At 43.1% G+C, this 13361-nt stretch overlaps 1 protein-coding gene across 4 annotated transcripts in view; it reads left to right on the forward strand.

Annotated features, from left to right (window-relative positions):
* ALCAM (activated leukocyte cell adhesion molecule) overlaps window positions 1-13361 on the forward strand; it is a 289118-nt gene that overhangs the window by 107001 nt on the left and 168756 nt on the right. For all 4 annotated transcript variants that reach the window (XM_030204168.1, XM_030204165.1, XM_030204166.1 and 1 more), the window contains exons 3-5: window positions 5573-5792; window positions 7744-7808; window positions 8340-8427. In XM_030204168.1, the coding sequence (XP_030060028.1) occupies window positions 5573-5792; window positions 7744-7808; window positions 8340-8427 (373 nt within the window). The remainder of the gene's footprint in view (window positions 1-5572; window positions 5793-7743; window positions 7809-8339; window positions 8428-13361) is intronic.

The following is a 13361-nucleotide window of genomic DNA, read 5'->3' on the forward strand; positions in this document are numbered from 1 at the left end:
TGTCCGGCTGGACCCCCCTCTCGTCAGGCGGCTCCTTCTCGCTACTCCCAATGATGGGGCGCAGGTCCACTCGGGAGGAGAGCAGATCGGTGGTCAGCTTCCTCTCTTTCTTCCAGAGTGGGCCAGAATTACTTCGGACCAGTGGGTCCTCGATGTGGTGCGAGAAGGTTACAAGCTAGAATTCTTCTCTCCCATCACAGACTTTTTTCTGGATTCCCACTGTGTATCGCGGGCCAAGAGGACAGCGGTTCTGCAGTGTTTGCGAGACCTGCTAAGGATAGGGGCTATCGTGCCTGTTCCTCCTCTCGAAAGGCGCACAGGTTGGTACTCCATCTTCTTTTTGGTTCCAAAGAAGGGAGGGGCTTTTCAGCCTATTCTCGATCTCAGAAAAGTAAACCAGATTTTGCGGGTTCGTCACTTCCGCATGGAGACATTAAGGGCAGTTATTGCTGCTGTTCAACCAGGTGAGTTTTTGACAGCTCTCGATTTGAGGGAAGCTTACTTGCACATTCCCATTTGTCAGCCCCATCAGAGATTTTTCAGATTTACGGTGCTGGGTCAGCACTTCCAGTTTTAGGCCCTTCCTTTCGGAATGACCACTGCCCCACGTACTTTTTCCAAGGTCATGGTGGTGGTGGTGGCGGTCCTGCGGAAGGAGGGGATTCGAGTGCATCCATATCTCGACGACTGGCTTATTCGTGCGAAGACAGCAGAGTCGAGTGGTCACCGACCGAGTGATTGTGGTGTTGCAATCCTTAGGTTGTGTGGTCAATATGGACAAGAGTCATCTGGTTCCTACTCAGAGTCTGGAGTATCTTGGAGTGCAATTTGATACGAAGCGGGGGAAGGTGTTTCTCCCCGAGGGGCGAAGGATCAAATTGTTTTCTCAGGTACGGACATTATTGAGTGGTCGCGCTCCCCGAGTGTGGGAATATGTTCAGCTCCTCGGTTCTATGACGGTGACCTTGGAGGTCATTCCATGGGCAAGGGTTCACATGCGGCCTCTTCAGAATTTCCTTTTGAGCAGATGGTCGCCGACATTGCTGGATTATCAACGACGCCTTCCTTGGTCGAGCCGGGCCAGGGACAGTCTCGCGTGGTGGCTCCGGTCAGCCAGTTTGCAGAAGGGTTTTTCTCTGGCGTCTCCCAATTGGGTGGTAGTCGTGACGGATGCCAGCCTTACGGGCTGGGGAGCCCATTGTCTTCATCGAGTAGCCTAGGGATCATGGACCCCTCTCGAAGTGACTTGGCCGATAAATCGTCTGGAGTTGTGAGCAGTGAATGCGCTGCGGAGTTTTCAGGACCTTCTGCAGGGGCAGGCAGTTCGTGTATTCTCGGACAACACCACGACGGTGGCCTACATCAATTGGCAGGGGGGCACTCGCAGTCTTCCCTTGGCAGTGGAAGCGTCTTTTCTTCTAGTATGGGCAGAAGCGCATGTTCAGAGTCTGTCGGCAGCGCACATTGCGGGTCAAGACAAGGTTCAAGCGGATTTTCTCAGCCGGACTCTTTTGGATGCATCGGAATGGATGCTGTCGGACTCTGCTTTTCGGCTGATCTGTCAACTTTGGGAAGACCAGTAATGGATCTCATGGCCATGACTTGCAATGCCAAAGTTCCCCAGTTCTTCAGCCGCAAATGGCAGCCAGGATCCGCAGGATTGGACGCTCTTCTCCAGCCATGGCCGGAACAACAGCTACTGTATGTTTTTCCTCCATGGCCTCTGATAGGGAGAGTTCTTTGCTGCATAGGGCGGCATCAGGGGCCAGTCATTCTAGTGGCCCCAGACTGGCCCCGACGGCCGTGGTATGCGGATCTCGTTCGAGCACTCTCAGAGCCACTATTGCAACTTCCTGTGACTCCCGATCTGCTGCATCAAGGGCCAGTTCAGATGGAAAATCTCTCCCGCTTTGGTCTTAAGGCCTGGCTATTGAGAAGGTGGCAGTTGAGGAAGAAAGGATTTTTCAGGACCAGTCATTGCCACTCTTTTGGGGCACGGAAGCAGTCTACTTCAGCAGCGTACACGCCAGTGTGGAAAGCTTTCTCGGCGTGGTGTGCTTTGTGTGCTGAATCGCCTTTTCGAGCGGACATTCCGGTTATTCTGGAGTTCCTTCAGCATGGTCTTCAAAAGGGATTGGCATATAATTCCCTTCGAGTGCAAGTCGCCGCGCTAGCTTGTTTTAGGGGCAAACTGGACGGTTCCTCTTTAGCAGCTCACTCTGATGTGGTCCGTTTCCTACGCAGGGCTCTTCGGGCTTTGTCCTTCTCTGCAGCAGCCGTGCCCGGCGTGGCATTTGAATGTGGTACTGCGAGCCCTCCAGACCCCACATTTTGAGCCGTTGAATAAGGTTTCTGAGAAGGATCTAACACTTAAGACAGTGTTTTTGGTGGCCATTGCTTCGGCTAGGAGGATTTCTGAAATTCAGGCTTTGTCTTCCAGAGATCCTTTTTTGCAGTTTTATGAAGCAGGGGTGTTGATCCGGACGGTGCAGTCGTTTCTACCTAAAGTGGTTTCAGCTTTCCATGTCAATCAGATGGTTTATCTTCCGTCTTTTCGAAGAGAGGATTATCCGGGGGATTTTGCCTCGCTACGTTTCCTGGACGTGTGGAGAGCCTTGTATCGGTACTTGCAGATCTCTAACGAGCTTCGACGCTCGGATCATCTCTTTGTGCTCTTGTCGGGATCGAAAACAGGGGAGGCGGCTTCTAAGGCTTCCATTGCTCGCTGGATTAGGGAAGCCATTGGAGCAGCTACAAGGGCGGGCGTCTCCAGTGGCCCTGAAGGCGCATTCTACTCGGACACAGGTGGCTTCTTGGGCAGAGGCGTCGGCCTTATCTCTGGAAGAGATTTGTCGGGCGGCTAATTGGGTGTCCCATCATACTTTTGGTAAGCATTACAGGCTAGACGTGTCTGCTCGGGAGGATGTGAGTTTGGGGGCGGAAGTGTTGGCGCGGGGAGCGTCGGCTTCCCACCCTACTTAAGGAATGCTTTGGTACATCCCACTAGTTGGATTCATCTGCTGCAAATGACAAGGAAGGTAAAATTATGTCTTACCTGATAATTTTCTTTCCTTTAACGCAGCAGATTAATCCAGGATCCCTCCCTAGTTCAGCTGACAATTTGTTTCATTTTCCGCGCAGTGTGGCAATTTTTTCCTTCCGGGTTCTCTTTTGCAGAATTCAGACAGATATGGGAACACGGAAAGGATTCCGATTTCTGGATCAAGTTGCAGTTATTTCAAAGTTCTTATTTGGTTCTCTGTTTTTCATAGTGAGGATGGTTTCTGGTTGTTATTGGTTTCATATTTTTGGCCTAGGCAAATGCTTACGAATGACATACTAACTGAGGAAGGAGCTGGCTGTCTGGCATCACTGCCTTTAGTTTGTTTATGTCTATATCCACCTGCTGGTAGGCAGACTTAACCCACTAGTTCCTGGATTCATCTGCTGTGTTAAAGGAAAGAAAATTATCAGGTAAGACATAATTTTACCATTTTTATAGCACATAACTGCAAGGGGGGGGGGGTGAATGTGGGAGGGGCATGGCAGGGGCAGGCCAAGCAATTACATGCTATTGTCAGTTTAACTGCTACATTTAGGCCTGCCATAGAGCTAGCATAAGTGGTCACACCTAAAGTTACACATGTAATTGCAGTCTTAAACTAATAACTCCCAGAAAAAGGATCTAGGTGTCATCATTGATGATACATTGATACCTAGGTGTCATCATTGATGATACATTGATACTCTCTGCTGAGTGTTCAGCGGTAGCTAAGAAAGCAAATAAAATGTTAGGAATTATTAGGAAAGAAATGGAAAACAAAAATGAGAATGTTATAATGCTTTTGTATCACTCCATGGTGCAACCACACCTCAAATACTATGTGTAATTCTGGTCACCGCATCTCAAAAAAGATATAGCAGAATTGAAAGGGTACAGAGAAGGGTGACAAAAATGATAAAGGGGTGGAATAACTTCCCTTTGAGGAAAGGCTAAAGCAGCTAGGGCTGTTCAGCTTGGTGAAGAGACAGCTAAGAGGAGATATGATAGAGGTCTATAAAATAATGAGTGGAGTGGAACAGGTAGATGTGAATCACAATGTTTACTCTTTCCAAAAATACTAGGACTAGGAGGCACACAATGAATCTACTAAGTAGTAAATTTAAAAGAAAACTGAGAAAATATTACTTCACTCAATGTATAAGTAAACTCTGGAATTTGTTACTAGAGGATATGGTAAAAGTAGTTAGCTTAGCAGGGTTTAAAAAAGGTTTGGATAATTTCCTAAAAGAAAAGTTCATAAGTTATTCCTGTGCTTATTAGCTGTGTAGAGTAATTTAAAATAAAGTCCCTGAGGGTACCTATTTAATTCTAAGTCTACCTTTCCTCAAGTTTAAAAGAAAATTCCCAGCAAATTCTTACCAATGAAGATCTTCTCCCTCTATGGAAGTCTTCTCACAGCACCTCTTCTGGACTGAAAGGAACTCAGCCCTGGCCTTCTTATGTGTTTGTGCTCCCTTGGTGATTCACACTGCAATCAGTGTGCCAATAGGGACCTTTTAACTTTTTCCTTTTGATCAGTCACTGTGGTTTGATTGACAGATACCTGAACACAGAGTTTATCTTGTTGCCTAAAAGGAAAACTTACATTAGAACATAAGAATAGCCATACCAATGGTCCATCTAGCCCAGTATCCTGCATCCAGCAGTGGCCAATCCAGGTCACAAGTACCCGGCAGAAACCCATTTAGTAGCACCATTCCATGCTACCAATCCCAGGGCAAGCAGTGGCTTTCCCGTCCATCTCAATAACAGACTATTAAATTTTCCTCCAGGAACTTGTCCAAACCTTTTTAAAACCCAGATATGCTAACTGCCGTTACCACATCCTCTGGCAACGAGTTCCAGAGCTTAACTATTCTTTGAGTCAAAAAATATTTTCTCCTACTTGTTTATTTTGATCCAATCAGAATAAGAGTAGCCGTCGGCAAATGCACAGTTTCCAGTGTTCTGTCCAGGTGATGTGCAATAACATTATCCATTTGTGTGCCTGACTAATATTGCTGTCTATGGAAAACATCTTTTGGAAATGAGAAACAACACTTTACATGTGTAAAAGCCCATTCGAAAATCCCCTCCCCCCCCACCCACCTGAAAGCAAATAAAAGTATTTGCTCTATGTCTAAACTTCTTCCTGCTGGCAAAAGTGAGTGAAAGGAGGTTAGAGCAGGCAAATTTCGTGAGTGGATTTTGAAAGTCCTGTTTTGTTTTTGTGCAACATACATTGTACCTACTTCAGAGAAGGTGAAAATATATTTGCCAAGATAGATACCTATTTGGCAAATGACCAAATTGACAAGAGGAAAGCCCACATGGGCCTTTCCTTAGAAAATAGGCTTGCAGAGAGACTTTCTGGCAGGCTGCAAGCCCCAAGGCCAGTATCACAACTGGAAATATATTTTTGAAAGACGAGACCTTAGGTCTTTAGAAAATTAGAACATTGAGCGCACCTAGAAACATCTTAATAAGGCTGTACTTCATATATGCTAAAATAGTTATTTTTATTTCTAGGAACTGGCAGATGGTAGTAGACAATTTGTTGCAACAAGAGCTGTAGCGAAACCAATTGCTCAGTATGACGACGTACCAGAATACAAAGACAGATTATACATGACAGAAAATTTTACCTTGTTCATCATCAATGCAAGCATCACTGATCAGAAGAAATTTGTGTGTATGTTAGTAGTCGAAGATAATGTGTTTGAAGCACCAACAGTAGTCAAAGTGTTCAGTAAGTAAAAACAAGCACTATGTGATAGTTTCTGAACTGCATGTTGATGTAGGGGACATCAGTAGGGTTACCATATGGCTCCAGAAAAAGGAGGACACATTGATCCAGTCCGGGTTTTGTTTCCATTGAAAGCAATGGAAGTAAAACCCAGACTGGCTCAATCTGCTCTCCTTTTTCTGGAGCCATATGGTAACCCTAGATCAGGTATCTCATTCATGGCATTTGTTATCCATTGTTAGTAATATAAGAGAGCATTTATTTAATTCTAGATAATGCCACAAATAAGACAAACAAGCGTATAATCTACCTGCATTTAAAATTGTATATCATCCTCACTCCTTACCCTCAAAGTATTATAATACTGCCATGCTTTTTTCATTAGGATAATGTATCATTGATTTATGAAATATGAATAATTTTGTGTAAGGCTTGATTGGGGATTTTTAATGAAGAAACACAGGTTTATTTAATCATTTAGATTCCTTTTAAAATGTGCAAATAAAATCTTTTGGAATCCTTGAATGAAATCAGTTTTATGGTCTATAGCCATATGGCCACTGGATTGCCTTGTGGTTTTGGGAGAAGAGGTATGATGTTACAGTAAGCAATGATATGGCAAAATACCATTTGTTTTGTTGCTGGAGGATATGGTCAAGGTGATTAATATAGCAGGACTCAAGAGAAGTTTTGGCAGGCTCCTGAGGAAAAAGTTCAACAAATGTTTATTCAGTAGAATTGGGAAAGTCATTGCTTATCCCTTGAAATGAGCTATGAGAAATTGGATCTACGGTTTGTGATCAGCCAGGTACTTGTGACCTAGATGGCAACTGTCAGAAGCAGGATGGTAGGTTTGATGGACCTTGTTTTGACTTGGTGTGGCTTTTCCTATGCTCTTGTTAAAGGATACACCTAGCCAGTTTGGATATCACAGTTAATATACATAATAGAGATTTGCATGCTCTGTCTCCATTGTGTGCAAATACATCTCATGCATTTTCAATATGAATATGTTGGAAACCAGACTGCTTGAGTTTGTCCCAAGAACTGGGTTGAGAATCAATTCAGGGGAAATGAGAGGTATAAGAAGTAAAAAAAAGTTTTTCAACGTGTATTTTTCCAGGTGCCCAATATGGACTAAAATACAGTGAAGGTTTAGCTTTTTACCCATGGGTCTGATATTCAGCCAGTGGTATGTCCAGGCACTGGCATTGAATATCTGGGCATATTCAGGCAGATAAAACCTAGATGATTTAATGGCCCACAGAGTAGCTGGTTTTGGATTCAGTGCTAATCTGGCACTATTTGGTTAAGTACCACTGAATATGCCTGGTTAGCCCCAAGCAAGTGATTTAGCAGCCAGGAGCCATTTCTGACAGTTTAAATTGCTTTGAATATTGACCCTGATATATAATGAAGGAATAAGTAGAATATAAATCAACTAATAACGCAACAAATTCTACTGAAAATATCCGTGTATTGAAGGTGTTCTATTCCATTCAATCATGAAAATGTGGAGAAAAAAAGACTTCAGAAACCATGGAGAAATCTCTTAAAGAAAAAAACTTTTTCAAGTACTCAGAGAAACTCCTCTTCAATCACTAGTCTTCACAAAAAAAAACCTCTACTCTTCATTCATGAAATACTTGTACAAACACCTTTTACAATACACTAGTTTTTGTACAAGTATTTCATGAATGAAGAGTGGAGTTTTTTTTTGTGAAGACTAGTGATTGAAGAGGAGTTTCTCGGAGTACTTGAAAAAGTTTTTTTCTTTAAGAGATTTCTCCATGGTTTCTGAAGTCTTTTTTTCTCCACATTTTCATGATTGAATGGAATAGAACACTTTGAATATTGACCCCCATATTTCTAAATTGTCAGGTTTTTTGTTTTTTTAAGAGGTTTTTTTTTTTGTGACCATGATACAATTGTTATTTATATCCATGTTTTGTAGAACAGCCAATTAAACCCGAGATTGTGACCCAAGCAAATTTCATTGAAACGGGAAGACTTAATATGGTAAGAGCATTTTTCTGAATTAGTCTATTTCAGTTGAGTCTCATATTTAAAAAATGATGGTTTTCATGAAAATTAATATGAAATAAAGAAAAGGACAAATCTTTGCTGTACAGTCACAATACAATGCAGAGTGAGGAATAAGTGAAAAATAATTGAAAAAAATTTTATTGACTCAAATATGGATTAAGGAAATTAAAAGGACTCAACATTGGCCAGGTTTTGGCAGTATGCCTGCATCCATTCACTTATGCCATACACACAGCAATGTTGTTTGTCACAAATAGCATTTCTGCGGATATGGCACAAGCAATTTGAATTTATCTATTCATGCTGTTGGACCATTTGTACATCTTGTCATATTTTGGATGACAATTGTATACACCAATGCAATCAAAATTAAGAACCTAAAACAGTAACTAAATAAATCTGCTTTGTGGTCTGATAATTCTTCAAAACAGATTTAAGTAAAATGTAAAAGTTGCTTTATAATAGTTATCAAAAGTGCTAAGTGTATAGCTTTTTGTTTTACAGCTTGGTGAATGTATTGCCAGAGACAGCTATCCAGAGAGCAACCTAACGTGGTATAAGAATGGAAAATTGCTAAAAGAAGTTAATGAAAGTATGTATTATGCTAGTCATCGTCAACATTTTAGTACTATGATCTGCTTTCCAAGACTAAGTATCCCAATAAATGGTCATAGCCTGAATTTATTTTTTGTTACATTTGTACCCCGCGCTTTCCCACTCATGGCAGGCTCAATGTGGCTTACATGGGGCAATGGAGGATTAAGTGACTTGCCCAGAGTCACAAGGAGCTGCCTGTGCCTGAAGTGGGAATCAAACTCAGTTCCCCAGGACCAAAGTCCACTACCCTAACCACTAGGCCACTCCTCCACTGAATACCTTTGCTGACCGATTATGGTCAAATTTCACTCTCCTCAGCGCCGACACAGTTACCCAGGCGATTAAAAAATACTCCAACAGCCACTGTCAACTGGACACCTGCCCCAGCTACCTAATACAATCTGCCCCCACCGCTTCGTAACAGATCTCACATCCCACTTAAACTTCATGCTTCAACAGGGTATCTTCCCTAAAGAAAAAGGCAACATCCTGCTCACCCCAATACCAAAAGACACCAAAAAAAAAAAAAAAAAAACGACATTACAAACTACCGCCCAGTAGCATCTATCTCATTAGTAGTCAAGCTAATGGAAGGACTGGTGACCAAACAACTTAATGACTACATAAACAAATTCAATATACTACATGAGTCACAATCAGGATTCCGACCCCTACACAGCACCGAAACAGTACTACTTACACTCCTAACCAAATTCAAGCAGGAAATTGCTATAGGCAAGAGCATTCTCCTCCTCCAATTTGACATGTCAAGTGCGTTCGACATGGTTAACCATAACATACTGCTAAGACTCCTAGAATACTTCGGAACCGAAGGGAGCACTCTTAATTGGATCAAGGGTTTTCTAACCACAAGAACATATCAAGTGAAATCAAAAACAAACACATTGTCACCATGGAAACCAGACTGCGGAGTACCACAAGGATCACCACTATCACCGATCCTTTTCAACCTCATGATGATTCCACTAGCCAAGACCCTATCCACCCAAGGCCTTAACCCATTTATCTACGCTGACGACGTTACATTATACATCCCCTTCAAACATGATCTGGCAGAAATTACCAACGAAATCAAGCTCAGCTTAAACATCATGAACTCATGGGCAAATGCATTCCAATTAAAACTCAATACAGAAAAAACACACTGTCTTATCATCTCATTCCAATACAATACACACAAACCCACAAACATTAATACCCCAGGATACACCCTCCCTATCTCAGACAGCCTGAAAATTCTTGGAGTAACAATCGATCGTAACCTCTCACTAGAGTCCCAAGCGAAATCCACCATAAAGAAAATGTTTTTCTCAGTGTGGAAACTCAAATGCATGAAACTATTCTTCCCAACGGAAATATTTCATAACCTGATACAGTCAATGGTACTAAGCCACGCAGACTACTGTAATGGAATCTATGCTGGATGCAAGGATCAAATTATAAAGAAACTTCAGACCGTTCAAAACACAGCAGCCAGGCTTATATTTGGAAAAAAACGCGTTTTAACAGCGCCAAGCCTCTCCGAGAAAAACTGCACTGGCTACCAATCAAAGAACATATCACTTTCAAAATCTGCACGACTGTTCATAAAATTATTTACGGCGAGGCACCAGGATACATGACAGACCTCATCGACCTGCCGTCCAGAAACACCACAAAATCACCACGATCATACCTAAACCTCCATTACCCAAACAGCGAAGGACTCAAATACAAATCCACCTATGCATCCAGCTTTTCCTATTTAAGTGCACAACTATGGAACGCACTACCAAAAGCAGTAAAAACTACGCTTGACCACCTAAATTTCCGGAAAGCACTAAAGACAGACCTGTTCAGAAGAGCATACCCCACCGACCCAACATAAAAATACTTGGATACCTGCGACACAATGTAACCAAAGACCGTAATGGACATTAACTGACTCTTCCTCCCCCTTTCTATTTCCCCCCCAATTATACCTATCACACATGTACTTCATTCTACCACAACATCACCTTGTGTATTCATTACACATTGTATTTGTTCAGACTGGAACCGGCTAACGCCGTAAACGGAACTATGTAAGCCACATTGAGCCTGCAAAAAGGTGGGAAAATGTGGGATACAAATGTAAAAAATAAATAAAATTAAAAAATGCAAAAAAAGTCCTATATTGTAAATGGTAGATGCAGTACAATTATGATTCAGCTGACCTATAGAGTGGTGAAAAATATAAAACAGGTAGCATCAGCTATAACGAGCGTTTTTTTAGATAGTAGATTGATCAGTCATAAACATAGGGATGCCATTGCTGGGATAAAACAGCTCTAAAACTTTTATTGTAAAGTTCTGAGCATGTATGACCATTCCCTTCCCCAGCAATCTCCTCAGTTTCTCTGTTGATTCATAGCTCAAGAATTAATGCAGTTCTCAGGGAAGTAAGAGGGATTATGTACCTGAGTAATCCTGCCTGTGCGAAACATGTGCTACAAGTGATCAAGAATGCTTTACCTGCCTACAAGCAAGACTGAGTCAGGCACACAAGTGAGCGACTCAGGGCTGCTTTTCTCTATATCGTATTGCCCATTTTCCAGTGCAAGAATTGTAACATCATACAAACAGATTGGCTAGAAGCTTGACCAAATGCATGATTTGTGAACTGGTCCAAGCAGTAGTGCATGGTGAAAGGACTATGTCTCTACCTTACAAACAGTGTCCTGCGAAGCAGACCAGGAGACCCGGCAGTGGCTCTGATCTCATGAGGTTATATTTTTTAGATGATAGAGTGCCCTTATTCATAACTGAATTGGTTGCAGAGTGCTAGACAATTAGCTAAACTGCTCTTGGTATCTGGAATGCCAATTCTGTGGGTATCAAAGGAGACAAAGAGCTGCACAGATTTTCTGATGAATCAGTTCTGTTGTGGTGGTAAAGCATAAGCTCCTCTACAGAATATGGAGGGATTATGTAGATTTTGGAAAGGTGTTAAAACTTTTGGTAAAAATTTGGAGTGAGTTTAAAGAACCACTTTATTGTGATTAAACTGAGCATATGGTTCATATAATGTCAAAGTTCACTTATTCTTCTAGCAAAGGTAACTGCTACGAGGAAAAGTACTTAGGTGATGTCCTTAAGCAAAGCAGATGGACTCAAATGATGTCAGGATGATGCTGAGGTCCCTTGGCACAGACTGCTTCTACTACTACTACTACTTATAATTTCTATAGCACTACAAGACGTACACAGCGCTTCTGCAATGGTGATTTGATTATGGAGAAACCCTCTTATAAATTGAGAATGATAGGGAATTGGGAAGCCAGAAGCCAATCAACTAGAGCCTGGTAGGAGAGGGCACTGAGATGTACTCTGATGGAGTCCCAAACCATAGAGATGATGTAAGTAGAGCAAGATGGTGTCAGGTAGACAGCAAATAGGGTCATGGCGATTTATGAAATACTAGTTGGAAAACATGTACTATTTAAAAATATAGGTGTGTCTGGTAGATGGTTTTCTTGCAACACTATCAGGGGCATTTTCAAAAGAGAAGGACGCCCATCTTCCGACACAAATCGGGAATGGGTGTCCTCTCAGGGTCCCCCAAATCGGCATAATCGAAAGCCGATTTTGGGCGCCCTCAACTGCTTTCCGTCGCGGGGATGACCAACATTCACAGGGGCGTGTCGGCACCATACCGAAGGCGGGACTGGGGTGTGATTAAGAGATGGGCGTCCTTGGCCGATAATGGAAAAAAGAAGGGCGTCCCTGACGAGCATTTGGCCAACTTGGTCCATTTTTTTTTCACGACCAAGCCTCGAAAAGGTGCCCAAAATGACCAGATGACCAACGGAGGGAATCGGGAATGACCACCCCATACTCCCCCAGTGGTCACCAACTCCCTCCCACCCCCCCCCCCAAAAAAAAATTTAAAAACAGTTTTTGCCAGCCTCTATGCCAGACTCAAATGTCATACCCAGCTCCATGACAGCATTATGCAGGTTCCAAGAGCAGTTTTTAGTGGGAGCAGTGCACTTCAGGCAGGCAGACCCAGGTCCATCCCCCCTACCTGTTACACTTGTGCTGGTAAATGGGAGCCCTTCAAAACCCACCTGAAACCCACTGTACCCATATGTAGGTGCCCCCCTTCACCCCTATGGTAGTGGTGTACATTTGTGGGGAGTGGGTATGGGGGGGGTCAGCACACAAGGTAAGGGAGCTATGTACCTGGGAGCAATTTCTGAAGTCCACTGCAGTGCCCCCTAGAGTGCCCGGTTGATGTCCTGGCATGTGAGGGGGACCAGTGCACTACCAAAGGGGGGACCAGGGCTCCTCCCACGACCAAAGGGCTTGGATTTGGTCATTTTTGAGATGGGAGTCCTCGGTTTCCATTATCGCCGAAAACCGGGGATGACCATCTCTAAGGTCGACCTAAATGTTGAGATTTGGGTGTCCCCGACCATATTATCAAAACGAAAGATGGCCACCCATCTTTGTTTCGATAATACGGGTTTCCCTGCCCCTTCGCCGGGACGCCCTTAGAGATGGGCGTCCCCGTTCGAAAATGCCCCTCTATGTATCATGAATAGGCTCTGGTAGTCCTAGAGTTGAGATTGATTGAGGGATAATGATCTGAGATTGGAATGGAGAAGGTGGCCTACATTTTGAGTTAATATCAATGGAAGCAATGGTTTTCTGTATGGGGGTAGAACTATGAACCTTTTTAGCAGAGAAAACCAGTCCTGATGTGGTCAGCATGGCACTTTGAAAATCATGTTGTCAGGGCTTTGTTGAAACTTCTGCAGTGCCTTTGTTATGAGTGGGATAGGGAAAAAGCATAGAGTAAGATTCCCAGCCCATGAGATGCTATGGCATCTTTTGCCAGCCTATTTGAGGATTGGAGCATGGAGCAGTAGAGCAGTAGCTTTGCAT

The sequence above is a fragment of the Microcaecilia unicolor genome, chromosome 5 (assembly GCF_901765095.1).
Source record: "Microcaecilia unicolor chromosome 5, aMicUni1.1, whole genome shotgun sequence".
Taxonomy (NCBI): domain Eukaryota; kingdom Metazoa; phylum Chordata; class Amphibia; order Gymnophiona; family Siphonopidae; genus Microcaecilia; species Microcaecilia unicolor.